The following is a 25092-nucleotide window of genomic DNA, read 5'->3' as shown; positions in this document are numbered from 1 at the left end:
GGTCCTATCATCATAAACAGCGGTGTTATTCTCTTATAAAGAAAGGAAAACACAGAATAGTTATCCAAATAGACTTTATTTATGTCGATATTAGATATTAAATCTGTTTAAATTTGTTATTGTACTACACAAAGATACAAGATTCGTATGTCGTTAGTTATTTTAATTTTTCTTATTCATCTAACATACAGTTTCATAAATAAACAAATTATTAACAAATTAACTAACATGATATACCTGACTGATATTTTTTTATTTTAGTTTTCTCAACACAAATTGTCAATAGTTCTTATTTAAATACAAGCTTTAGCATGTGTTATCGTCCTTTGCTCTGCATTTCTTTACTATTTGCGCTTGCCTTCGAATGTAATTTTTTGTTTAATATTTTATAAAAATGTATGACATGCACTCGATAAGAAAAAAATGAAGGTATCGGCCGAACTAATCTGTTAGCTAGGGATAGAAAAAATTTGTTCTAACATATAAAAATAATCATAAAATTTTACTACAGTGCGTGCTCAGTGGATCACAACTTGCATACAAGTTTTATCCAACTCAAAAACTCAAGTCAATTGGTTCTTATGCAGGGCGATTTCAGTTCCTATATAAACTAATCATGCGTTGCTTGGCATAATGGCATACACAAACGCGTGTGTTTAGCCGCCAGACGAAAGTGTATTTGTGTAAACTCTTTGTTCGGTGATCTTCCTAATTCTCATGATTTTTCTAGTGTCACATACATTTAAAAGGCAAACATATGTAAGTATGTACGTATATACAATTACAAATATAAATACAATTACGATACAATATAACAATATAAACAAATAAAATTGCTAAATAAATTGATTTTACAAATTAAATTATAAACAGCAGCCCGGGCCTTAAGAGGGATTTGTCTCTATAAATATAAATTTGGCCTAACTTGCGCAGCATTCATTAGCGTGAGGTTTAGCTCACAATTCATTGGATCATAAGGCTTATAACAGTATATATAATTATATATATATATGTATATAAAGACAACTCTTAAGTTACTTCATTATGTCGGTATGCTGGACAAGAAGTTTACAAATATTGCTGTAGGACTATATAATTTCAGCTTAACAATAGTTTTTTTCTTTTAATCTATTTGATATCTTACATACTACTGTCGTATAGCGAATATATGCACACATACCTAGTGTTAAAATCAAAGTTCAGCTTTGCACAGTGTTTATTAATAAGACAAAATATTCAAAGTGTATCGTGTCATCTAAAGTTGTCTAATATTTTAGTATTTAACTTTTTTTTCTTTTTTTAATTAAAATTAAATTCAGCAATTACATTCCGTACGAGAGACTTGCCTGAAGTTGATGAAACTCCTGTGTATTCAATTTGAATAAATGTCAACAATTGAGCGTCAATAGTGTTTATAAGCGTTTTAATCGTTTATATCTTAGTACCAGAAAGTAATTTTAGTCAGTCTCATTGTCGCGATGCATTTTTTCCTAATTAGGCTCTATTTTTGTTAATTTGGTAAATTGTAATTGGAACATTTACATTATTTCGAACGACATGGTCGGCCATCATAATCACAAAATTCACCGAACTGTGTTTTCTGTCGCTTTCCAGAGGTTCCATGTGATTACTTAATTTCTCAATGCGCATTCTAGAATAATGTGAAATGTTGCTCGAACTTTGAAAAATTTTCCTATATCAATGAAATACATAAATAAAACAAATAATTACCGTCAATGTAGTTTAAAGAGTAACTAGCCAAAAGCAATATTTTCACATAACTACATAAAGTATATTAATTTTTTTCTTATATTGTCGATTTGCTAATATTAATCAAAATTATATGCTACCCCGTTCAGGTTAGTAAGAGCCGAATTGAAAGCTATAATCCAAATATCTACAACAAATATCAAGTTTCAACCGAAATACAACAAATACAATATTAATAGATGCACAATTTTAACTACGATTGCATATATAATATTTTTAAATGAAGTACTCAACAAACTAGTATAAAATCTAACAAGTTCAGTTGATGGCTTGCTCGGTCATTTGCAAGCACAGCGTCTCCAATTGATCTAAACTATTAATGTCGTTCATGGCTACAGTGGCGGAGCTAGACGATGGGCCTTTCATATGCACTTTATCCACTATTTGTAAATTCATGTTAGATAATGAAGGGATTGTTGTTGCGGGTGCTAAGGGTACATTTTGTTTACCGCCGTGCACCTCATTGAATGGCGTCGACATATTGCTACAATTTTTCACAGTTTTTACACCACAACTACAAGTATTACTACTATTTCTATTCACATCGCACAAACAATTTAACAAGTTGTTATTTCGACAGCTATTGCCAACTGCGGCTGCGGCTGCAGCAAGTAGCTGCAACTCTTGCTGTTGCTGTTGGCATAATAGGTTATTATTTAACATACTGGTGTTATTGTTTAATAAATTTGGCTGTTGAGGTTGTTGGGGACCAATCATACCGCTTACACCAATTTCATCACTACTAACCATAACCACTGCCGCCATTGTCTTTTGCGGTTGCTGGGTCTGTTGCGATAAGCTCTGTGATTGCTGTGCTGGATCGGCCATCCCGCTAACATTCGCTAGACTTGTCTTATATGTTGAAGTTAAATTGGCATTAATAGAATTCTGGTTGCCAATGGCTGCCGTGATACTAGTTCGACGTAAGTGACTATCGCTTGATGGTGGCCCTGCGGGTACAATTCCTTGACCAGGTTTAAAGACCATTTTTTGGGGTTGTTGAGCTCCACCTGACACTAATATTAAATTGTTGAGAGATCTTCGATGTTGTTGTTGTTGCTGCTGCTGCTGATGCTGATGTGGGGGCAAAGTTGGAAAGTGGCTATGCTGGGGCAAAATAGTATTTTGATCTGGTTGTTGTTGTTGTGATAATTGTGAATGATGGTTATGATGTGGTTGCTTGACCTGGTGTTGTTGGTTGTTCATGAAGTTTGGATATGACGAACTTTTATATTGATGCTGTGCGCTTCCATTATTTCCACTGTTGCTGCTGCCTATACTTCCGTAGTCAACCGATTGTGTTTGGCTGCCATGGTGGTGATGCTGATGCTGATGATTTTGTGATATGCTACTGCCAGAGAAGTTGAGCAAATCATTTGAATTTTTTCTGTGGTTAATGCGGTCATTACTTCCATTCTTTATATCACATTTACGAGATTTACCACTCCATCTGGATGATTTATTTAAACATAAACGCCTATGTTAAATGTAGAGAATTTATTGAATACTTACCTAGATTTATTTAAATTTCCGGAGCTTCCATTTTTGACGTGGTGTGCCTTGTGACCAATTGATATTTTATATTTTGAAAGTTTGAATTTCAGTTCTTTCAGTTGATTTGAATGGTTCACAAAAGCCTCACTGTGTATGGCACGATCTAGTACCCACATTAAAACGTTGATATTTTCTTCATCTTGAGGGGCGTTAGTTTCACGTTGCACCATCGAGCCAACTGTAAATATCTTGTTTTGAAACGATTTCGCTATATAATAAAAATTTATTACCTATATCCAAGACTTTCAGAAATTTCTGAGCAACATTGTCTTCATTTGAGCCGCCATCACCAGTTTCGATTGGTTTCATTGGGGAAAGTACCATGCTTGCCAAGTCCTCCACTACAGTTTGTAGTTTTATTTGACCATTTACCAAATCCTCTTCCAATCTACTCAGGTGATTAGTGCGCTCTTTCAATTTTTCTATACATATTGCTAATTTGTGCGATGCACCTTTGGTTACTCCCAAGCCTTGCAAGTATTCTTCAGTGATACAGAGCATATCTTCATATGTCATGTTTTTGAATAGATCAATGTACTTATGTAGGCGCAAAGATTTCAGCCACAATCCAATATTTGACATGCCCAAATTTCGGCTTTGAAATTTTATATAACCTGGTTTAAAGTCATCCAGACGAGTATCGGAACCACTGTTAGCTAAGCCACCACGCTGGTGTTCTATGGAAAGTGAAAAGCTCCGCGGTTTATTTGCAAATTGCGCCAAGTTTTCATTTGAATTTGAGCAATTGTCGTTAACCGTAATTACGGAGGAATTCGAAGATGATGACGATGTGGATAACGTTTGTGTTGTGAGACTATTAGATCGGCGTGTCTTTAGCGCTGTCAATTTGCTGTCTAAACTCCAGCGAGTCATATCCGTTTGCTCATAATTGCTCATATTACTTATTGGCATTGATGTGTAGGCCATTTGTGGCTGCAGCGACTGAATAAATAAAATGAACTTTTATAGAAATTAAAGCATACAAATTAATAAAAGTATACTACCTTTCGATTTGCATCATTATTAATGGAAGATGAAGAATCGTTTATGCATTGATCGTCAACGTTTATAGATATATGCGGTTCAAAGTCGATAATTTCTGTGCCATTTTTTGAAAACGATGTATCGTGTTCGTCGTTGTTGGAATTACTATAGCTATTATTCTCGCAAACATTATTCTCATTATGACCATTGCTACCCAATATATTTATAATTGGGTTGTTACTGTTATTAAAGAGGCCAGATATTACTGGGTTTGTATTTGTGGTGGCTGCTGCTGCTGCAGCTACACCATTCACTAATGACGACTCCTCCGCATGTGAATCAACACCTATTGTCGCAATGTTCAAAGACAAACCCAATTTATTTTGACTAGATCCTAATTCGTTTAGATTAATACCATTGAAATTATCACAGAGTTGATCAGTAATGCTACTGTTGCGTCGATTTGTACAACTACTGCCGCTACTACTCGAACTTATTTCACTCAAATTATTAATACAACTGTTATTCCGCATGAAGTTGGTCCAGTCAGGTAGAGAATTTGGTTGTGAAATAGGGTTTTGTTGAACATTATTATGACTCTTGCTTGGTGGAGCAATTGTTTGCCAATCAGCATTTCGACTCTTTGTGAATGGTGGTATTCCGTGTCCTGGCGCGAAACTCCCAGAAGATGACATGGAATTATTGGAAATGGATGACGAAGTAAGGGACGAAACAGATGAGATGGACGCATCCGAGCTGACACCCAAACTTTGATTTATGCTACTATTGTTTCGTTTTTTCGGTTCTACCAATTTATCAGTAGCCATAAGATGATCCTCCAAGTGTCGCAACCAAACATTTAATGACCTGATGAACATTAATTATACAAAATATATAACAACATTTATATTGGATCTGTTAGATATTAATTAAATATTATATGTAAAAAAACACTTACCTTCGATCTTCGTTGCTTATAGCAGGATGAATAAGCATGTACGAAAATATTTGCTGAACCAACTCTGTGGGCACACGCTGATTCATGGTGTCTCGCACTGTCGACGGGATTAGAGCCAAATAAACTAATTTGGCGTCATTATTTCCAGGCTTTAAGAGGGGTAGCATGTTTAAAACCTCAATCAATATCTCCTTCTTTTTTTCGTACAATTTACGTTCATCGCAATTTGTAATTTGAAAATCAGAACCATAACAGGGCATGGTATCTTTGTCTAATGTACCCGCAGTTAGAGCATCCACTGCGTCGTTCAAATGCAACGTCTTGTAGGCGTTTAATAGTTTTTTCAAATACGAAGGATTGTTCGCATTCATGTCGATGAGTACGCTACTCAGATTAGTTTCTGAGCTAAAACTTTGTGTTAGAGCATGATCAATAGCGTATTGTAAGAACTTTAAATTAGGATATCTCAGACGCTTCAGCAGAGCATACATAACTACGGTTCGTTCGCAATTATTCCAACTTTCAAAAAAGCTCGTTACTGTTGTAACTTGTTCACCAAATGTTATGGGACTATTTCTGCTATAATCATTCCGTTTATGAATATCGTCATTCGTAGCAAACAAATTGTGGCTATTGCCACTCTTTTCGGTAGTAATATATTTCATGATGGCTATTTATGCTTCTATATATATATATTATTTTCTTGATATATTCTATTTAAAATCCGCTGCAAATTTCTAAATGAAGATATTGTTAAGAAAATTAAATTAATAAATTAGTATAAATCGGCGGTAATAACTAGGATACTTAACCAAATTTTAAACCGATTTTGTTAGGCTAATTATACATGTATGTATGTATAGTATATACATAAGTTTTATTGGATGTTTAATAGAATTTGAGTGTAGAAGTAGAAAATATTCTTGTTTGTAGTGTAAATTTTTTTATTAAATATAATTTACTGCAATAATCCCGGTTAAGTGCCATAACCAAAGATGAAGATGTTTTTTTACATATTATCTATAAATTAAATTTTGATTAACCCAGCGACGCTGAAAATATCGATTCAAGTTTAATGCAACGAAACTTGAATATAATTTCAACTTTCCTTCAAAGTTTTTAAAGTGGTACATAAGAGGGGAAGTTTTATAGTAAATTTTTTGAAAAAAGCATAAAATTGTGTGAGATGCAGTAAACCACAGGCTTATAAGATGGATGGCACTTAAGCGGGTTGGTACTTAACGGGATTGACTGTAGTTCTTTTATTCCTTAAACTTTGGTATCGGCATGAGTAAGAAATTTAATCTCAATTTTCATGCCGATTAAAATTAAAAAGGGAGTCGTGTTTTCTATTTGCCAATAGTTAGAAATAAACTATATCAGTACAAATAAACTACAGTTCAAAGAAGTTTAAAACTGTAAAAGCCCTGTCTTGCTTTTACAATTTTCAACTTATTTTAGGATTTTATAACATTTTATACCTTTATGATATAATTAAATATTTATATAAAACTGTAACCGGAATATAAAGATGAGAAATTATTTTCAAAATATGTACATACATACTTACACAAATTATTGGGAATAATATAGTGAGCTAAGATTTTATGATAATTAATTTCGCTTGGAAATTAAAGTCATTTGTCATTTAAAGAACTTTCAAAAATGGTGACAATTTTCTTTTATGTCGCTAGTCACGACAGTCTGACTTTGCCCGCAAATTATGCTGTTTACACGACTATTTGGCAAATTTTATTAACACATATACTAACAATATTTGCATTTTCTATCGTTTGATTATCACTTAACATACGGAATATTGCGAACAATCTACATTTAATACAAAATCAACAGTCCTCATTTAATTTTAAGATTATACAAAATTTTGCGTCTTCTGATTTTATTTTCTCAACTTTGGAATGATATTGCGCAACTATAAGTAAGGCCTCTTAGAAATCGACTTAAGTGTACGGTACATTTGAATCAACGAGTTACCAAAAATGTTCTAAAATGGATTCTTTAGCATGCAGGTACTTAAACCTAATTTACATGTTTCTCATAAGACGTTGACTTCAGCGTCGGAACACGCTGTCCGCCACACTACTTTTGCGGGTAGTCAGTTACCGTTAAATTTCATCTGGAGAGAAATTACAGTGATTCCGAGGGGAATAGTATCATGCGATAAAAAAAAAAACAGTACAAAGGAGAGCTGCGCGCGCAGTCATCTCCACTTCAATCTATACTAAATGCTTATGTTGTTGGGGTTAATGCATAATTGGCAAAGTCTATTTACTTTATCATTTCACTCACCACTGTCGTTGTTGTTTGCTTTAGGAATTTGCCATCCGTTTTCCCATCTCAAAAGTTTTTTCAAGTTTCCTTATGGTTTAATTATGAATATATGTTTCTTTACGTTATGACTTAATACTTCTTTGTTAACGTAAAATTTCAGTACAAAACGCACTCGGAGAAAACCTTGAATTTCATCGTGTTTTCTTTGCAATGTATTCCGTTTAATCCGCCCTGTCGTCAAATAGGCAGCATGTCTTTTGCTTTACAAAATAAACCTTTAATCAATCATTACCGCTAGAAACAAATGTCTAGATAATTCGTTTAACACTTGATTTATCCCAATTTTGTACTTATTCTTTACAAATCCTCAACATATTTAGACATTACAATTATAGCTTAACTAATGAAATTTTTCTTTCACACTCATAGAAAGTTCAACAAAAAGACATCTACTAATTTGACATTAGGTCGCGTACTTGCGCAGAGTTGCATATTTATAGTGTTGATACAGAGAACGTAAATTTGATATGATATACGTTCTCTGTACGGACCGTCACTAGAGAACGAAAAAGATATAATAAAATATTTATTATTATTATTATTTAATTATAAATATCCCTAAACCGCGAAACTCCGATATATTCAAATCACTGCATGGAAATAAATGCATACGCGCGTTGCAATGCATTAACCAATTGAATAAGAAAGCGATGATCGCACTTTAATTTTTTGATATTTTAAATTGGCAATTCGATACTTAATGCATTAAAAAAAAATTATTTACTAACTGAATAGAAAAATTTTACTTAATATTAATATTGTGTATAACATTTAAATATAAATGTATCAAATAATTTTAGAAATTGTGAATATTTTTAGTGTTTTTCGATGTGACGTGAACATCGACTTACAGTGCTGCCTAACTTTTATTTTATCTGACTGTCAAGTATGGTAAATTTTCCACAAATTTTCTTATACTTTAATTCACGATAAAACAGAATACATTCTAATCAAAACAATATGTACAACTAAAAAGCTTAAAAAATACAACATGTGAAATGGTTTAAGCGATGTTAAAAGGATTTGTAAAGAGTTCAGAAGAGTCAGTTGTGATATATCAAAGTGTAATTCATAATAAATATAGAAGAGAAAATGTTTGTTACGTCTGATTCGGAAAAAAAGTGTTTCTTGGAGCATACTAAAGCTGCTAGAGAGGAGCGAGCCTACGAAAAACGTCGGGAAGAGGCAGCTGTGAGAATACAAGCCCAATGGAAAGGATACGTAGCACGTAAACAGTATTACAATAAGATAATGTAAATATGTGCGCGAGATTATAACTTTGATATCTATTAATAAATACAATAATTTTCGTCAATTTAGCTATGACTTTGACAATATATTCATAAAGGAAAATACTGATTTGGACGTAGATCTTTTACCAGCGAATACTGTGTATCCGGTTGTTCGGCGCTTCCTCACATATTTTGAATGTAAAAATGGATCACCCGCTGTGGTGAAACCGTTACGGGAGAAGTTTGAATGTTTATGTCGATATTTAAACAAAGCAATGGAATCGGAAACACCAAAATTGTCGTACGCTGCTCTTTGTCTGCACAAAGATAAGAGGTGCGTAATAAATTAATAAATTCCAACACACATAACATATTGATTACTGCATTTTAGCTTGCCTTGGTTGGCACATATCAAATCATTATTGAGTTTATGCTGTTTAATGCTGGGCGATATTAAACCAGGTAGATATTATAAACAAAGTTTAAAATTGAAATATAACTAACAAAATTTGTAGAGAATCATACCGACAGCATTTCTTTGGCTCTGTATCTGCATACTTTAATCGTTTTCACTTCACCAAAGTCATGGGGTATTCTGCGCAATAAACAATTCGAAAAAATGCAACCAGCATTTCAGAAAATATGCTGCAACATTCAGGGAAAATTAGTACAAAATAATTTTTTCAAAACTATGCGCGTAAGTTAGACGAATATTAAACATATACTTTCTTATGATTTTATTTTAATTATTAATAAAGTTATGTTTTAACAGACAATCCTATTGAAAGGCACAGCCCGGGAGGATCTTTCTCTTAAGCCCGTTTCGCTTAAAGCTATCATGACGCTTTCTACCCGACCGCTTATTGATGGGAATTTCAGTCGTAATTTGATGACGTATTTTTTCGCGGAAATTTTATCCGTACCAGCACTGGTGTTTCATTTGAATATTGTTACACCACAGTGTTTGGAAAATCTCACTAACATGCATGTCCTGAAGCGATTTGTTCAATCAGCAGAAGATTCCAATTGGTTTTCAGAATTTACAAACAATATGCCTGTAAGTTAGCATTAATACAAAATTTGTCGCACTTTCTATATGAATTTTGCTGTCTTAAGGGGACCAAATTACTTGCATTGTTGGGGAATGTTGTGAATCTTTTTACAATCGAAAACTTTGTAGAAGCAAAAGAGCTGGCATACCCTCTTTTCACGGTATTTATTTGAAGTTTTTATGTTAATATTACAATAATTCTTACTGTTATTTCTGTATAGAATGCAACTACTATACTGCTCGAAAATATTCCTAACACAGTATCAAGTAAAGGAGTATTCACGCAATGGCATGAACTACTTGGATGGCATACACCCTCGTTAGATGCAGCGCAAAATCAAAATGTGGCACTGATTAAAAAACAATTTCATTTGTTATGGGGTCATCGATGTATCAAAGTTTTGTTGGCTGATTTGCTTAGAGATATTAATGCTACTTATGAACGCATAGAATTCCAACCCCCGGCACAAGCATCCACAAGCAACATACTTCGTCGGGCACTGGATCGCGGATCAGCTCGCGGCACTTTTATCAGAGGCAATAGAACGTGGCGCAGACTCGATTGTGCCGAAGTGGAGCAAGTGTCTCGGGTATGTGCAATGTTTTATGCGGCATTAAACACGCTTTCACAACTTCGCCTTGATATTTTAACAGGTATTAAAAAATATAAATACAAATTATTTTTAATATATATATTTAACATTTGTAGGTATTTGTTACAATGATAATGTTTTGTACGACCTTTGGCTACTTCTCACCTCGCTGGGTCCGAACTGTGGTTTGAAAGAGTTTATGGAGTTATTAAAGCAAGACAACGTTTTACAAAAACCCCAAGTCACAATGCTCATGCTCTTCTGTGATAGTATGACCCATTATGTTACGTATGTAAAACATGAATTGAACATACAAACATTTAAATATAAAATATGTTTTCTAGTATTTTAGATGAGTACGAAATGTATACAGAACAAAAGCCATTTCTCCTCAATGACTACGTCATGCTTACTTATTTTCTCAACAATATACTGTACAAACTTATCAACGAGAATTTACTTGGCAAGTATAATAATAAAATTATTTTGCATTTCAATTATATTTGCTAATTAATGAATTGAAATCTTAAATAGGTACGAAAAATGTCACCCAATGTCCGGTATTTGTGTCGCTGCATACGTTACTGTTATGCCTATACCGGCGAGATTGTCGTCGAGCATTTGCGCCAAATAATCACTGGCTGATTCCCGAAGTAAAACCCTCGGCGTTCATTAGTGATTTGGAGAAAGCCAAAAGACACGCCGTGATTTTGTTACAGAAAATGCCTCATATCATACCCCACGAAGATCGTGTCAAATTGTTTCGCAAGTTCGTGCAAAACGAAAAGGCTGTCATGGGTTTAACGGAGAGTGCGTGCGCATCACCACGATCTGCTTTAATCGTCGTGCATCGTGACCGTATTGTGGAGGACGGTTATCGACAGCTAGCTGCACTTAGGCCTCACGCTCTAAAAGTGAGTAATTATGAAATGAGTGAAATTATATTTAATTTAGAAACAATTTTTTTGATAAAATGTTTAGGGCGTGATTCGTGTGCGTTTTATTAATCAACAAGGTTTGCACGAGGCTGGCATTGATCAGGATGGCGTTTTCAAAGAGTTTTTAGAGGAAACTATTAAGAAAGTATTTGATCCATCGCTGAATTTATTTAAAACAACTACGGATCAACGCCTATATCCTTCGCCTATATCATATGTGCAGGACAATCATTTACAATTGTTCGAGTTTGTGGGTCGAATGCTGGGAAAAGCAGTATATGAAGGTATAGTGGTGGATGTGCCATTCGCTTCCTTCTTTCTCTCCCAGCTCTTAGGACAAACACACCAGGCATTGTACTCTTGCATGGATGAGCTGCCCTCATTAGACAACGAGCTCTATCGCAGTCTTACATTCATTAAGCATTACAAACAAGATGTGGCTGACTTGAATTTGACATTTTCGGTAGATCAAGATGTAATGGGAAAGATTGTTACACATGAATTGCATCCAGGTGGTAAAGCTCGTGCCGTTACGGACAGCAATAAGTTGGTATATATACATTATATGGCCTATTTCCATATGAACACGCAAATACGGGAACAAACACAGGCCTTTAATCGTGGATTTCGTAGTATCGTCAATCCGGAATGGTTATCCCTATTTTCACCTCCAGAATTGCAACGCCTCATATCTGGCGATACTGTGCCGCTGGATTTGCGAGATCTACGTAAGCATACGCAGTATTATGGTGGCTTTCATGATTCGCACCGTGTTGTTGGTTGGTTATGGGATATCTTGGCCAAAGATTTTACAGAAGAAGAGCGCAAACTATTTCTTAAGGTGCGATATGTTTTTTGTATATAAATGCAGTTGATTGATTCTTCATCTCTTTATAGTTTGTAACTAGTTGTTCCAAACCACCTTTACTTGGATTTGCGAACCTCGAACCACCGTTTTCTATTCGTTGTGTTGAAGTTAGCGATGACGAAGATACTGGTGACACAATTGGTAGTGTTATACGTGGGTTCTTCACCATACGCAAGAAGGACCCACTCAATCGCTTGCCGACATCATCGACCTGCTTCAATTTATTGAAGTTGCCAAACTACCAAAAGAAGTCCACGTTGCGCGACAAATTACGTTACGCTGTTAGTAGTAATACTGGATTTGAGTTGTCCTAAATTTATTACCTAAATTTAACGTCTAAATTAAATATGCAACTAAACTGTATCTCCATAAATGTTTACACCAATATAAATTGCATATAAGTAGGCAATGATTTTGAAAGTGCGATATTAGGGAAAATGTTAACGCTTGGATTCGCTGCGTTAATAAGATAACTTTCAAGTGAAATTTTTATTATATTCACCTTATGCGTTTATATGTATATAGGTATATAGTATCTGCTAAAACTCATAAGGTCAACCTTTAAGTTTTATCTTTTAATATTTTCCTGCTGAAACAACTCTTAGTGCGTTATAGAACCGGGTGCGCCACGAATCCACGTAATATGAGTGTTGCGTAAATGGGAAGTGCTGATTTTTTACTCACACAAAGCGGATTACACGCTAGTTGGATATTCAACAGCTTTGCGGCAACCATTCAGTTCAATTTCACTTTCGAACCATATATCCGGTATGCAGGCTTTTATTTTCACAGTTGATGAGTTGTTGTAATGAGTTTGAAAATTTCAGGTAACTGTGATAAAAATTTACATAATATTCATTTTCTCTACACATATGTATTGTATATTATTAATATAATGAAATTTATGTATAAATAGGTATGTGTATTTATTTAAAATGGCAAAATATTAATAAAAACATAAAAAGTCAAAAAAAATTAGTTCTTTTTCCAAATAAGCCAATTGTCAAAAGTGACATATTTCTTATATTCAAAAAGAGGATATCTAATTTTATTTTAAATAATATTTACTGCTGAGGCTACTATGAAGTCGAATCACTTATCACTTACATATCTGTCCATAGTAAGGATTTCATTTTAATGTTTTCTAGCTGTTTAACGTTATTTTCAATTTTACTGTATGTAAAGGAAATCGGTACGTGTTTTTCATAAGCTCGGCAACCCTGGTGATATTTGATGTAACCTCATTTCATTTTTGATTGGTTGTTTGAAATTGAAAGTACCTTTATCTCTTTCCTCCATTACTGTCCGCCATTGTTTTGGAGGTTGTTCTTCACATTAAAAACCCATTGATTGACAATTGCAATTTATCGCTCAAACTTGGAGGTGAAATAAATGCTTTTTCAAATATATAAATATGTAATCGTGAATGTACATATGTATATGAACACGAAACTAACAACCTTATTATCAATATGTTTTCCGGAGTCATTGATGTACCCTCACTCTGCGAAAAAAAATACTATTTTACAGCTAGATTTGTTTATATATATTTGAAACGGTTAGAAAACCGAAGATCGAAGCCAATTTCGTATAAAGTGATGTATCATTGAGAGGTGAATTACTCAAAAAATAATATATATTCTTTAGATTTATCTGGAACTCACTGAAGCTTACACATTTGTCGATTATGCCATAATTGAACTACTATATATTTGTATCAATATTTCGAACTAGTGGATTTTGGTTGGTACACTTCCCACGAAAATTTGCCAGTCATATGTATATAATCCTACGGTATAAAGCATATGTATATTTAACTAGGAGTCCTAATCAGAACCACTTTCCAAAGAATGGTACTGAGTTTTCAGCATGTAAATGTTAAAAAAAATTTAATACTGGCTGGCTCATCACGAACAATGTATATATGTACATATATACACTGTTGGAAAATAAAATAGAAACAACATCCACTCCTGTACTTAATTGAAATTTGTTAATTATGAACGGAAATGATATATGTAAGTAAAAACGGTATCACATAGAGCTCTGTTAACCATACTTTATCGTGCTCTCCATTTTTAGTCAATTTCGCTTCTTATATTTACTGTAATTTGCGATCTTCTGAGTGACCACGTGTGACTTCCTGCGTTTGCTTACAATTTTTCTCTGTTAGTTCCGTAAAAGCAGGAGGAAGTGGGTCACGGGGTGTCCTGTGCCGATGTAGAACGGAATATTATAAAAAAAGTTAAAAACGGTGGTAAAAAATAAGAGAAATTGCTGAATTGATACACTGCTATGTTAAAAAATTGTTTTCTGCAGTTCACTTTAAAGACACAACGGAGAATTGGGCAGGAAGTGAGTTAGAATAGAGAATAGAATCCTTTTTTTATAAAAGGACCACAAGAATACGCAATAGACTGATTGAAAAATATTTGAAGGCACGTTCAGATAGAAAAGTTCCACATCTAAGCCAAAAAATAAAAAAAATTGGAATAAGACTGCGCTCCAGATGACGTTAGTGTACTGGAGATGGTGATGCTACAATATACAGAGGAAGAAGTGGCCTTAAAATGACAGTTCATGCAGGCTAATGACCCCAAATATTCCTCAAAACTTGTAAGGGAATGGTTCCAGCACTAAAAAATTAATATAAAGGCGAGGCCTGCCCAATCATTGGAAATAAATTTGATAGAACATTTGTGGGGTATTGGAGGTTTTACACCAAAAAATAAGGATGAACTTTGGGGTAAAGTAAAATCCGAGTGGTATGCCATTGATTCTTTAATTTGTGCTTATCTGCAGTTTTAAAAAATAATTTTAAATATTAATTAAATATGTATTTTAATAAATTAATTTAAAAAATCCGCTGTTACTTAGTTTTAAGCGTTCAGCATCTATTATTTTTTCCAACACTGTATGTAAAAAATGTATATAAGTAGCTGTAAACATTAGCATTTATCTCCCTTTATACGGAAGTGGCGTGCAAAACAAGTTTTTACGCTTACACATATATACATATGTATGTAGTTGCGCATAGGTAAATATATCCACATATACATAGATATAAATATATGTACACATATATACAGGTACATGTCTCGTACTGCATACGCGCATATGTTAGGTGAGTATAAATAGTGTTTGAATGCACGCTTATCAGCAGATCAGAGAATGCCGCATCTTAAGTGATGGCGCCAAAGTCAGTAGCGAGACTCAATTGTAGTGTCATTGTCGGTCGATGTTTCTGTCCATTGGATGTTGTTCGATGCTTTTTGGTGACTCTTCATTCGCATATCAGCGTTGCCATAACTATTACGATATTTGAAAAAAAAGCAAAAACAAATCGTTGTACATTTGTGTGTATATAAGTAGTAGTAATCGAGGGTTTGATGCATTTGTATAAATATGGTTTGGTAGATGTAAATTCATAGTAGCATTGTATCAAGGAATGTGAATGTGATTCTATATATTCACTTAACTATAATAAGACGATATTTCTTTGTGCTGAATTTAAACTTTTTAGCAATAAATACACACACATATGCATGTATGTATACTCGTATACATAGCTCTTTGTACAATTTAACTATTTAAGTTTTGGAAGTTGTGCAATTGGATGGGTTGTTCAACTCTGCTTGCTTTCGCAAGAGGTAACATACTTAGGTTTTCAAATTCCAAGCAGCCGTTAACCAATAATTTGAAGTAAAGGTTGATCCACTTCGGGGTTCCCTGCTTTTTTAAAGAAAAAGCACAGAAACCTAAAATTTAATTAGGAATATTTATTATCATTCGAAAGAACATTCTTTAGCATATATGTTTTGATGATTATCTCTTTCAAATGTTGGCCTCGGCTACTTTTTAGAAGGTGCATCCGTTGAGTCCAATTTTCTATGATTCGTTCGAGCATTTCGACTGGTAATAGGCGAATGACACGCGTGATGTTTTGCTTCAAGGCCTGAATCGAAGCCGGATTGTCCGCAAAGACTTTAGACTTTACATATCCACACATGAAAAAGTTTAAGACTAATATCATACGATCTTGGTGGCTCATCGGCCGGCCCAAAACATGAAATGATCTGCTCATGTAAGTGTTCTCTCAATAAATCAATTGATTGATGCCATATGTAGAAAAAGCGCCGTCTCGTTGAAACCAAAAGTCACCGATATTACAAGCTTCAATTTCTTACATAAAATAGTCAGTTATCATAGCGCGATAACAGTCACCATTGACGGTTACGTTCTTACCGTCATAATTTTCGAAGAAATATGGACTGATGATTCCGCCGTCCCATAAACCACACCAAACCGTTTTCGTTCCAACTGCGCAAATTTTGCTTGTTTCCATACCCATTGTGTCAAAAATTGGCCTCATCGCTGAACATAATTTAGCCCGAAAACGTCGGATCTTCTGGGAACTTTTATTTTCATTATATTCTTTACTGAACGTGAATTTTCATAAAAAAGTTAAACGATTCGTAAACTTTGTTTCCATTTCCATGATGAAATGCCAAACCATACTGAAAATAACCTGACAGCTTGGCACGACTCATGCGTTATCTGTCAAAAAAAGGCTATTGCAAAAAGTATCTCTCCTTGGATCACCCGTTACATACAATGTACATACGCCTGTTCACAAGTGTTTGGCTATCGTACCGGCTTGCCGACCAGCCTATTCAAACCATTACAAACAAAGCGATCAGCACAAAAAAAGTCGCGTGGTTGCTTTATGCAGCTCTCGAAACGCTTATTGTTGAATCTACAATTTAGGCAACCGCAACAGACATTGCTGAAACCTAATTGTTTAAAATAAAATAAAATGTATTTAAGTAGGTCTGTCTACAATATTACGATGGTAAATAAATATATTGTACTAACTGTAGTGGTCATTGTAATTCTGAGAGGTATTAGCTCAGAAACTGAAGTGGATACTTTGTGACAAAGCCTGGTGGCGTATGAAATGTTGTATTTAAGAGGAGGCTATGCAAATCCGTAATTTATTCTAATAACAAGACAATTGCGAAGGTAATTACTGAAAGTGTAATTTTTCGGTCCTTCGGGAAAACAATGAAAACACTTAGAGGATCACGAATAACGCCGACTCGGCTAACCGCAAACTCACAATACGCGCATCTCTTTTCATTTGTAAGAGGCGCGCACAATGTTACCACTTGTGTGTCTTTCTTTGCTTACAAAAGGTCTTTAGAAATAATTGTATGTTAAGTAAGTAAAGCTAAGCTTTGAGAAACCACTCGACCATACAATGCTGGCCATTTTCAACTCATTGGGCTTGGGTAAGGATATGCTGCATATTGTATGTGTGTGTATTCATATACATATAGAAGAAGAAGTTTCTTTGAGTTCTAACAAATTTATGTTAAAATAATTTCAGATTCTATATATCAATGATTTCAACCTCTTCTTATTATTTTGTAACAGCGTGTAAGCGAGTTTCGACAATCTCAATTTTTGAATTGTTGTCAGTCTGAGTTTTTGGCTGTAAAAATCCGAGCAATTTATTGGCAAATGCCTCCAACTCGTAAATATTCGTATTCTGATAGGTAGCTTTATTCTTTGATCCTAGAGAGGTTGGTTAATTGTCGGAATCCGCTCCTCCATTTTGTCATTGCCCTGGTAGGTTAGTCATGTTATCAGGTGTGAACATAATGTACGCGGGCCATTTATTTACGCCGTCGGTGTCAGTCTTTTGCAGTTCTAGACCCTCATTAAGCGCCGTGGATGTTTCCAAGTCGAGTGATTGCATCAATCAACATCATTTTGTTACCTCGGTGCAGTAGCAGCAAGAATCTCGTGAGATTTTTTTCCTTTTCCTTCATAGCGTTAGTTCCTTTGCTTTTTCAGGGGACTTTTTCACCTGAAGGCACTTTTCGTATCCCTCATTAGGGTTCGCTCTATTGTTGTTGTAGACGCCGAACACATTCTTCAAATATGCCGTTAGAAGGTTTTTTGATGTGCGCTTCTACACTTTTTTTTGTACTTAGTGGTACTTCGAAGCGGTACCTCTCTACCAAAATTGAATTGGTCTGCTATTATTTCTATATTCAAATTTCTACATATTAAGGCATTGTGGTTCTGTATTCCCTGTCATATAATTAAGCATTTGAGCAATGCACCATAACGTTAGCGCCGGCAGGGTCAATCTGTCTCATTCCGTTGCTTGATTCTCCGATATTTCAGATGTTTAGCATGCTCCCATTCTCTTTCCAAAAATATATTCACTTTTACCTCCTTTAGGAAGTTTCTCCCCTTTCTGTAATTATCAACTCAACTTCTCCTTTATGCACATCTCTAATTTCAGGAGCAATTAATGTTAATATGTTACACTATCTATAAAAAACTAAAAGAAACAAATAAACAATCAAAGAACAACAGCAGCAGCATTCGCCAGCTGACAGCAGCAATAACATATGCGGCAAATGCCACACCAGCGCCGCGTTACGTTTGACATCTTCAACTGTCAAATGTATGCGGTAAATTGTCGACGGTTTCGGCAAATACACGCGTTTTAAGAACAACAACAAGCGCCAAGAAATCTTCTGCCGCCTTGCTATCAGGCTACATGGTGGCACCGGCGTTTATGCAATTGGATATGACCTGTCAAGGCGCCCAGTAATGGCCAATTTCATGCATTATAAAATTTCATGTTTGTTTTTCTTTCTTGTTCACGGTGCCTTTTCGTTTAGTGTTTGTTTGTGTTGGTCCTCCTACAACTCATTTTACGTCGCCATGGTTGTGGTTTGTTCAGACGTCGCAGATTTCAGCCGTCTGTATTAGTCGCAGACTTTTCCAAATACTTACATACATACATACAAGTATGTACATGTGTACTTACTGATTTAGCGCACATACTACAATATGAACATACATATGTATGCAGTTATTTATTTATTTTTTATTGTTTCCTATGCAACAAACGAGAGGCGGTTCTGCTTGTCATCGTAAAGTTGGTTTGAGGCTTCGGCGGCTTCCTGCCTCCGTCTGGACCGGCGCACACCAAACAGCTAATTTACTTTTCACCAATAATTTTCTTTTGATATTTGTATGTATGCACATGCTGTTCTGTCTATGTACTACATGCATATGTACCATATACATATGTATGTATATAGTCTTGTGTGTGCTTGCACTTACACGCTCGATCGTTTATATCTATAGCATTTATTATTTCTCTCTTGGTGGCTCCTGATTGAAATTATGTATATTTTTTTTTTGTGGTTTAATAGATTATTGCCTATTTTACCCCTAGAGATCGCTTAAAGCAGTCTTCAGTAGCCTGATAGCAATCACTGCATGTCGCGGTGGAAGGCACTTTTAGGGGTTGTAGCGTAAAATAGTACATACAGGTGTACATAGAACCTGACTAATTAGGAGAACCCTTAATGATGCTAATGATGATGTTGTACTTGTTGACATGGCGTGTTAAGTCTACTTATTCATAAATTAATATGAGATTTCATGTATTAAAAGTGATGTGTTCATTTTTAAAACTAGACGCACATATACAAAGGTTTCAATAGAAGTGGGTATAAATTTTATTCGTATGCTGGAAGGTTTTCCTTTACGAATCTCTGTCAGAATTAATATTTCTTTATTTAATTGTATATTTACATATTTATGTATGTATGTAGCCACCTCTATATAAGAGTTTTGAGCAGCCTTCGGTTAATAGATGAGTATTATGACGAATACATTAATAACGGGTCCAAGTAAAAATACTTTTTTCAATATCCTTTTTGACAAATCACGCGTGAGTCGTGTCAAGCTGTCATTATTTTTTATTCAGTATTGTTTGGCATTTCATCACCGAACACCGTTTACAAAGCCCTGAACTTTATTATGAAAGTTCACGTTCTGTAAAGAATGTGCGCTCAACTTATGGTCAACATAATCGTCCTACTGGGCGCACTATTCATAACACCAACACCCAACTTGAGACCCAGCATTCGTTATTCGATAATATTCGACCGAATAGACCACGTCCAGCACCCAGTTAAGAAAATATGGCAACCGTAGCTGAAAGTGCACACGAAGACTGTGGAGAGTCGATTCGCGCCATTCGCAGCAACTTGGAACGTCTGGAACGACTTGGTGCATTTTATGCGGAGATCTTAAGTTGAAAGCATACAGAATACAGGCTTGAGCATGTATTGAAGCCGCTCGGACTTCTCTCTATGGACTCTCGAAAAGTTCCAAGAAGATTCGACGTTTTCTAGCCAAATTGTATTCAGCGATGAGGTCCATTTATGATTCAATGGGTATGTAAACAAGCAAAATTGCCGCATTTGGGACGAAGAGCAACCTAAAGAAATTCAACAGTTGCATTTCTTTCAGAAAACGATTTGGTGTGGTTTGTGGCCCAGTGGAATCATCGGCGTTTATTTGTTCAAAAATGATGCCGGTGTGAACGTAACCGTCATTGACCACCGCCATCGCGCCATGATAACCGATTATTTGATTTCTGAAATTGAAGATGGTAATCGCGGCGACCTTTGGTTTACACAAGACTGCGTTACTTCTCACACATCACATAAACCAATGGATTTATTGAGACAACACTTCGTTGAGAGGGTAATTTCACGTTTTAGGCCCGTCGATTACCCACCAAGATCATGTCATATCACACTGTTAGACTTTTTTCTGTGGAGATATGTATATAAAGTCTAAAGTCTGTGCGGATAATCGATTCAGGCCTTGAAGCAAAACATCATGCGTGTCATTCACCAGATATCGGTCGAAATGCTCGAACGAGTCATCGAAAATTGGATTTAATGGATGGAACATCTGAGACGTAGCCGCGGCCAACCTTTGAAAAGGATAATCTTCAAAAAATAAATGCCAAAGAATATTCTTTCAATGATAACAAACATTCCCCTTTAAATTTGAAGTTTCTATGATTTTTCTTAAAAAAATAGGGAACCTCGAAATGGATTACCCTATAGCTTTCCATGTTTACGTTAAGAGTAGATCAATAAATGATGGACTCAAATTTATATACATATTGTATTTTATTTGTACTTAGTTTATTCTTATAATGAATGCTTATACATACATATGTACATTTGTAGTATAGTATATAGTGTATAGTGTAGTATGTGCAATTACACAGTTACATACGTGAGTTTTTAATATTCTAGCATCTTTTATATTGTATGTATGTTGGTTCATGCTAGCTGCTGCCTTCTAAAATAGCGGAAATGCTAAAACCTTTTCTTTTTGGTCGCGAATGACCCATCAAGCTCTCCAACTGCAGTATCTGTGTATCATTCGATATCAAAGTAGAATTCTTTTTAGCTTCGTCGTTGTCAACGGTTGCCGCAAGGACATGCTCTTCGTCGGGCACTAGCGAGCGACATAGTACTTCGCTAGTACCAGAGGGTATCAATGAATCGGTACGCTCCAGATGTGAGCCCTCGGCTGCTGGTGGCATCGGGATGGACAGGGTTTGATCGCCGATAGTTGAGTGAGGTGGGTGCATATGTTGAACGTAAATGGGCTGAGATCGACCAAAGTAGGTGTAAGCTAAGTCGACCAATGAAGGTCGCAGCATTGTTTGCATGTTTTGCTGCAAATGATGGAAAATAAATGACGATTGACCACCATTGTCGAAAGCAGACGCGACAGAGTTATCTGATAATTGTGTTGGTAATGCTTGTTGTGAGTTGGTCTCTTCAGTAACGACGGAAAAAGGTTCACGCTCGCTATTCGCATGCGCATTAATGATCATCTCTTCAAGCGCTGTCGATGCTATCGAACCGGCTAACTTATTTGATCTCAAGCGCTTTACTTGTGGTCCGCCACCATCGATGTCGGCATCCGTAACATTGTCAACGTCCACGAAGTCATTTTCGCCGTTGTTCGGAATTGTCGTCTTATCTGAACAAATTGATGATCCCGACTCGCTGGTCAGTGGCAAGGCTGAAATGGTTGGCGACACAACGTTGCGCTGGCTGTGGGAATGTGTTTGCGGTTGCGTTTGTATTGGCCGTATGCCGTATTGGCGCCCAGCTTGTTGTTGTTGCTGCTGTTGCTCGGAATCCTCATCGGATGGCGATGAAGACATTTTACGTTTACTTCGAGATTGGCCAGTTTCGCGAAAGCCCTTCGCAAACGGATTATTGTCTATCTTCAATTTGGTGATGCGATCATTCTGAAATATAAAATGTGAAAATACAAATAAAATGAGTTGACTATATGTACGTAACCTTACTAGTAAGTACATATGTATGTATTAAATTATAGTACATATATTGTTAGCTATAACTGAGTAAGCAGTGTTTACGACATTAATGAAGTATACGAAGATATTCTTGAGGTGACGATACATAGTCACCTAAAATGCAAAACAATGTCTCTCCCAAAAAATCGAAATTAAGTTTTTATTGCTTACGAATCACTACAACAAAATTTCAGCTTCCGCTGTCATATATAACCAATATATAACCAATGGATAACCAATATATAACCAATGTATAACCATTTTATAACCGAAACTCAAATTTTGTTTCAATATAAGTGGCTTCTATTACTATATCGTTTTTCCTTCGCCTGTGAATTTATTTTACGTTATTTGCCATTTTAGGTGACGATATGTACATACATACATACATAAGTAAATCGATGATCTATCTTAGTGCAGAAACCACGTCTCTTAATTTTTAATTAGCTAATTATATAGTGCTGCCAATTGTTTCAATCTGCCTTACAAAAAAAATTACCCACCGTGCACACACTGCCACAAAGGGTCAGGGACAGCCTGATATAAGTATTTAAGGTTATGTTATGCCTTTGCACAAGTACAAGTTCTATACACGTATTTATATATTTCCTTAACTAAATACACGATGAGAAATGGTCGACGTGCAGCATGACATAACAGTTTAGGAAATAAAGTGGACATTGAATTGGTTAATTAGGTGTGTTCAGACTGGCGCCAAAGGAGTTGTGAACAAAAACACAGCAAGTGATCAAATTAGCCATTCAAATATCGAAGTAGACAAAGACTCTTCAGGAGACTGGAAACACCATGCACATTTTTGGGTTGGTAGTAGGCGTTACATGCTAATTTGATCTCGGTGCACATTATGGTACGTTACCGTTTGTAAGTGTATGCGTCTGCATATTCTTATATGTACATATGTATGTATGTATATACATAAGTATTTGAGATCGATGTTCAAATTTTTAAAAACTAGTCTCGATAAACTGAAATAGTCTATGAAAGCGAATTTTCTGTTGTTTTATGCCTACTCTTCTTGCAATGAAGATTTATAATATTTTACAAACAAGTACGATTCAAAGAGTTTCTTTATATCTCGTCAATGGACATTTGAATACTCTACTAGAACATTGTATTTGCCATATTGAGATTGATTGGTTGGATTTGCTAACAGAAACTGAGATTTATTGACCAATCGCAAACCAAGGTTTCATCTTTCCTTTTACCACTTTTCAGTTTTGCTTGCCAATATGTACATGTATGTATGAGTATACCCAATGATAAGAAAATGCATGTATGTAATATATGTACATATGTATATATAAATACCACTAACCTGATAAGCTGTTACGGCAACAAACTCCGTTTCCGGGAATATGAAGGCTTGCTGAGGAGCCCATGGTATTTGCGTTAGGTCTGCAGTCCGTATCACGTGAATTCGTGGTTGATACTTATGCATACTGGCCAAAACAATCTGGAAACAAATATACACACTATTATTAACTAATTAAGTCAAATTCAAGTTTTTCAATAGCAAATGAGGTATGTATTTCGATTCAACTTTGGAATTGTGGAGATGTTGCAATTTTATTGTTAGTACTATATCCATAGATATCAATATTACGTATGTACGTTAATAATAATTTGAAATACTTACGTGCCCATTACTATCCAGTGTGTTATTGGTGAGCTTAACTTTATTAAATAGGATAGGTTGCGCCTGCCAATGGGCCCCAGACGCTGGGCTGTCCGGATGCAAGTACATTCTTTGTGGACTTTGTGGTTCCGCACCGCCAGCAGGCATCCATTGCGAACCGGAGAATTTATAACGGCAATCACCTACTGGTACCATCTCCAATAAAACACAGTAATTAGATTCATCCTCCAGGCCGGAAAGCGAAAGACGCATAGAAGGAAACATTCGTCTACATAAATACAAAATAAAATATACAATTTCAGTTTATATTAAATATAGAAGAGCGTGTTTTTTCAATTCAGAAACAAACCCTACAAAGTCACATATTCATAAATAATAAATATGTAAACATTTTTATACTCTTGCAACATGTTGCTACAAAGTGTAATAATTTTCTTCACCTAAGGGTTGTTTGTATCACCCAAAACTTATCGAGATAGATATCGGGTTATATATATTATATATACATCTATTGACAAAATACGAAAAGACTTTTTCGACGACCCAATATAAATGATCAGCACAACGAGACGACTTGAAATCCGGGTGACTATTTGCCCGACCGTCCGTCTGTCCGTGCCAGCTGTAACTTGAGTAAAGATTAAGATATCTTCATAAAACTTGACAAACGTGTTCCTTGGCAAAAAAGTAAGGACAAGCTCGTAGATGGGAGCAATCGGACCGCTGCCACGCATACAATATGCCAATAATTGAAAACATGTAAAGTGCCGTAACTAAGTGGTGCACTAAAATACGGAATTCAAATTTGGCGAATCAGATTAAGAACGTGTGGTTTGAAAATATTTAAAAAGTGGACGTGGGTCCGCCATTGATAAATTTATTGTGTATATCTTCCAAAACA

At 35.4% G+C, this 25092-nt stretch overlaps 3 protein-coding genes across 8 annotated transcripts; 1 reads left to right on the top strand and 2 right to left on the bottom strand.

Annotated features, from left to right (window-relative positions):
* Nucleotides 1-57: 57 nt before the first annotated feature.
* Nucleotides 58-8022, bottom strand: LOC105231371 (protein Smaug). Of its 6 annotated transcripts, none has more exons than XM_029552441.2 (7): nt 7577-8022; nt 5267-6003; nt 4329-5175; nt 3555-4266; nt 3283-3502; nt 2518-3220; nt 58-1693 (listed from the first exon to the last, which is right to left on the bottom strand). In XM_029552441.2, the coding sequence occupies exons 2-7, from the start codon at nt 5929-5931 to the stop codon at nt 1652-1654; spliced, it is 3189 nt and encodes a 1062-aa protein (XP_029408301.2). In that variant the 5' UTR covers nt 5932-6003; nt 7577-8022; the 3' UTR covers nt 58-1651. The 6 variants fall into 6 exon arrangements, with proteins under 6 accessions (XP_029408301.2, XP_029408302.2, XP_019847704.2 ...); XM_029552442.2 differs by lacking the exon at nt 7577-8022 and adding an exon at nt 6837-7334 and having other exon boundaries at nt 5267-5993; XM_019992145.3 differs by lacking the exon at nt 7577-8022 and adding an exon at nt 6837-7329.
* Nucleotides 8023-8494: 472 nt separating this feature from the next.
* On the top strand, nt 8495-12673 carry LOC105231373 (ubiquitin-protein ligase E3B). Its single transcript, XM_011212654.4, has 12 exons — nt 8495-8871; nt 8939-9184; nt 9242-9312; nt 9366-9547; nt 9623-9907; nt 9967-10062; nt 10123-10555; nt 10611-10782; nt 10839-10957; nt 11029-11408; nt 11476-12273; nt 12330-12673. Exons 1-12 carry the CDS (start codon nt 8711-8713, stop codon nt 12612-12614), a joined length of 3228 nt encoding a protein of 1075 aa, XP_011210956.1. The 5' UTR covers nt 8495-8710; the 3' UTR covers nt 12615-12673.
* Nucleotides 12674-21378: 8705 nt separating this feature from the next.
* On the bottom strand, nt 21379-24459 carry LOC105231471 (T-box transcription factor TBX6; the record flags this gene model as incomplete). Its single annotated transcript, XM_049461524.1, is given in 3 exon segments — nt 21379-22465; nt 23871-24008; nt 24192-24459. Coding segments are annotated over 3 exon segments (1387 nt in total), but the record flags the coding sequence as incomplete, so codon positions are not given.
* Nucleotides 24460-25092: the final 633 nt, after the last annotated feature.

Source organism: Bactrocera dorsalis, unplaced genomic scaffold (genome assembly GCF_023373825.1).
Source record: "Bactrocera dorsalis isolate Fly_Bdor unplaced genomic scaffold, ASM2337382v1 BdCtg052, whole genome shotgun sequence".
Classification (NCBI taxonomy): Eukaryota; Metazoa; Arthropoda; class Insecta; order Diptera; family Tephritidae; genus Bactrocera; species Bactrocera dorsalis.
Note: the sequence above shows the minus strand (reverse complement) of the source record. Positions and strands in the feature narration are given on the sequence as shown.

Excerpts from the sequence above, each read along its gene's own strand:
- LOC105231373 (XM_011212654.4), top strand. The coding sequence starts at position 8,711 with ATGTTTGTTACGTCTGATTCGGAAAAAAAGTGTTTCTTGGAGCATACT. Across the intron at positions 9,548-9,622 it reads ATTTTTTCAAAACTATGCGC|ACAATCCTATTGAAAGGCAC; the intron begins GTAAGTTAGACG and ends ATGTTTTAACAG. Across the intron at positions 11,409-11,475 it reads TTAGGCCTCACGCTCTAAAA|GGCGTGATTCGTGTGCGTTT; the intron begins GTGAGTAATTAT and ends TAAAATGTTTAG.
- LOC105231371 (XM_011212651.4), bottom strand. The coding sequence starts at position 5,931 with ATGAAATATATTACTACCGAAAAGAGTGGCAATAGCCACAATTTGTTT. Across the intron at positions 3,503-3,554 it reads TCTGAAAGTCTTGGATATAG|TTGGCTCGATGGTGCAACGT; the intron begins GTAATAAATTTT and ends AGATATTTACAG. Across the intron at positions 3,221-3,282 it reads GGAAATTTAAATAAATCTAG|ATGGAGTGGTAAATCTCGTA; the intron begins GTAAGTATTCAA and ends TAAATCATCCAG.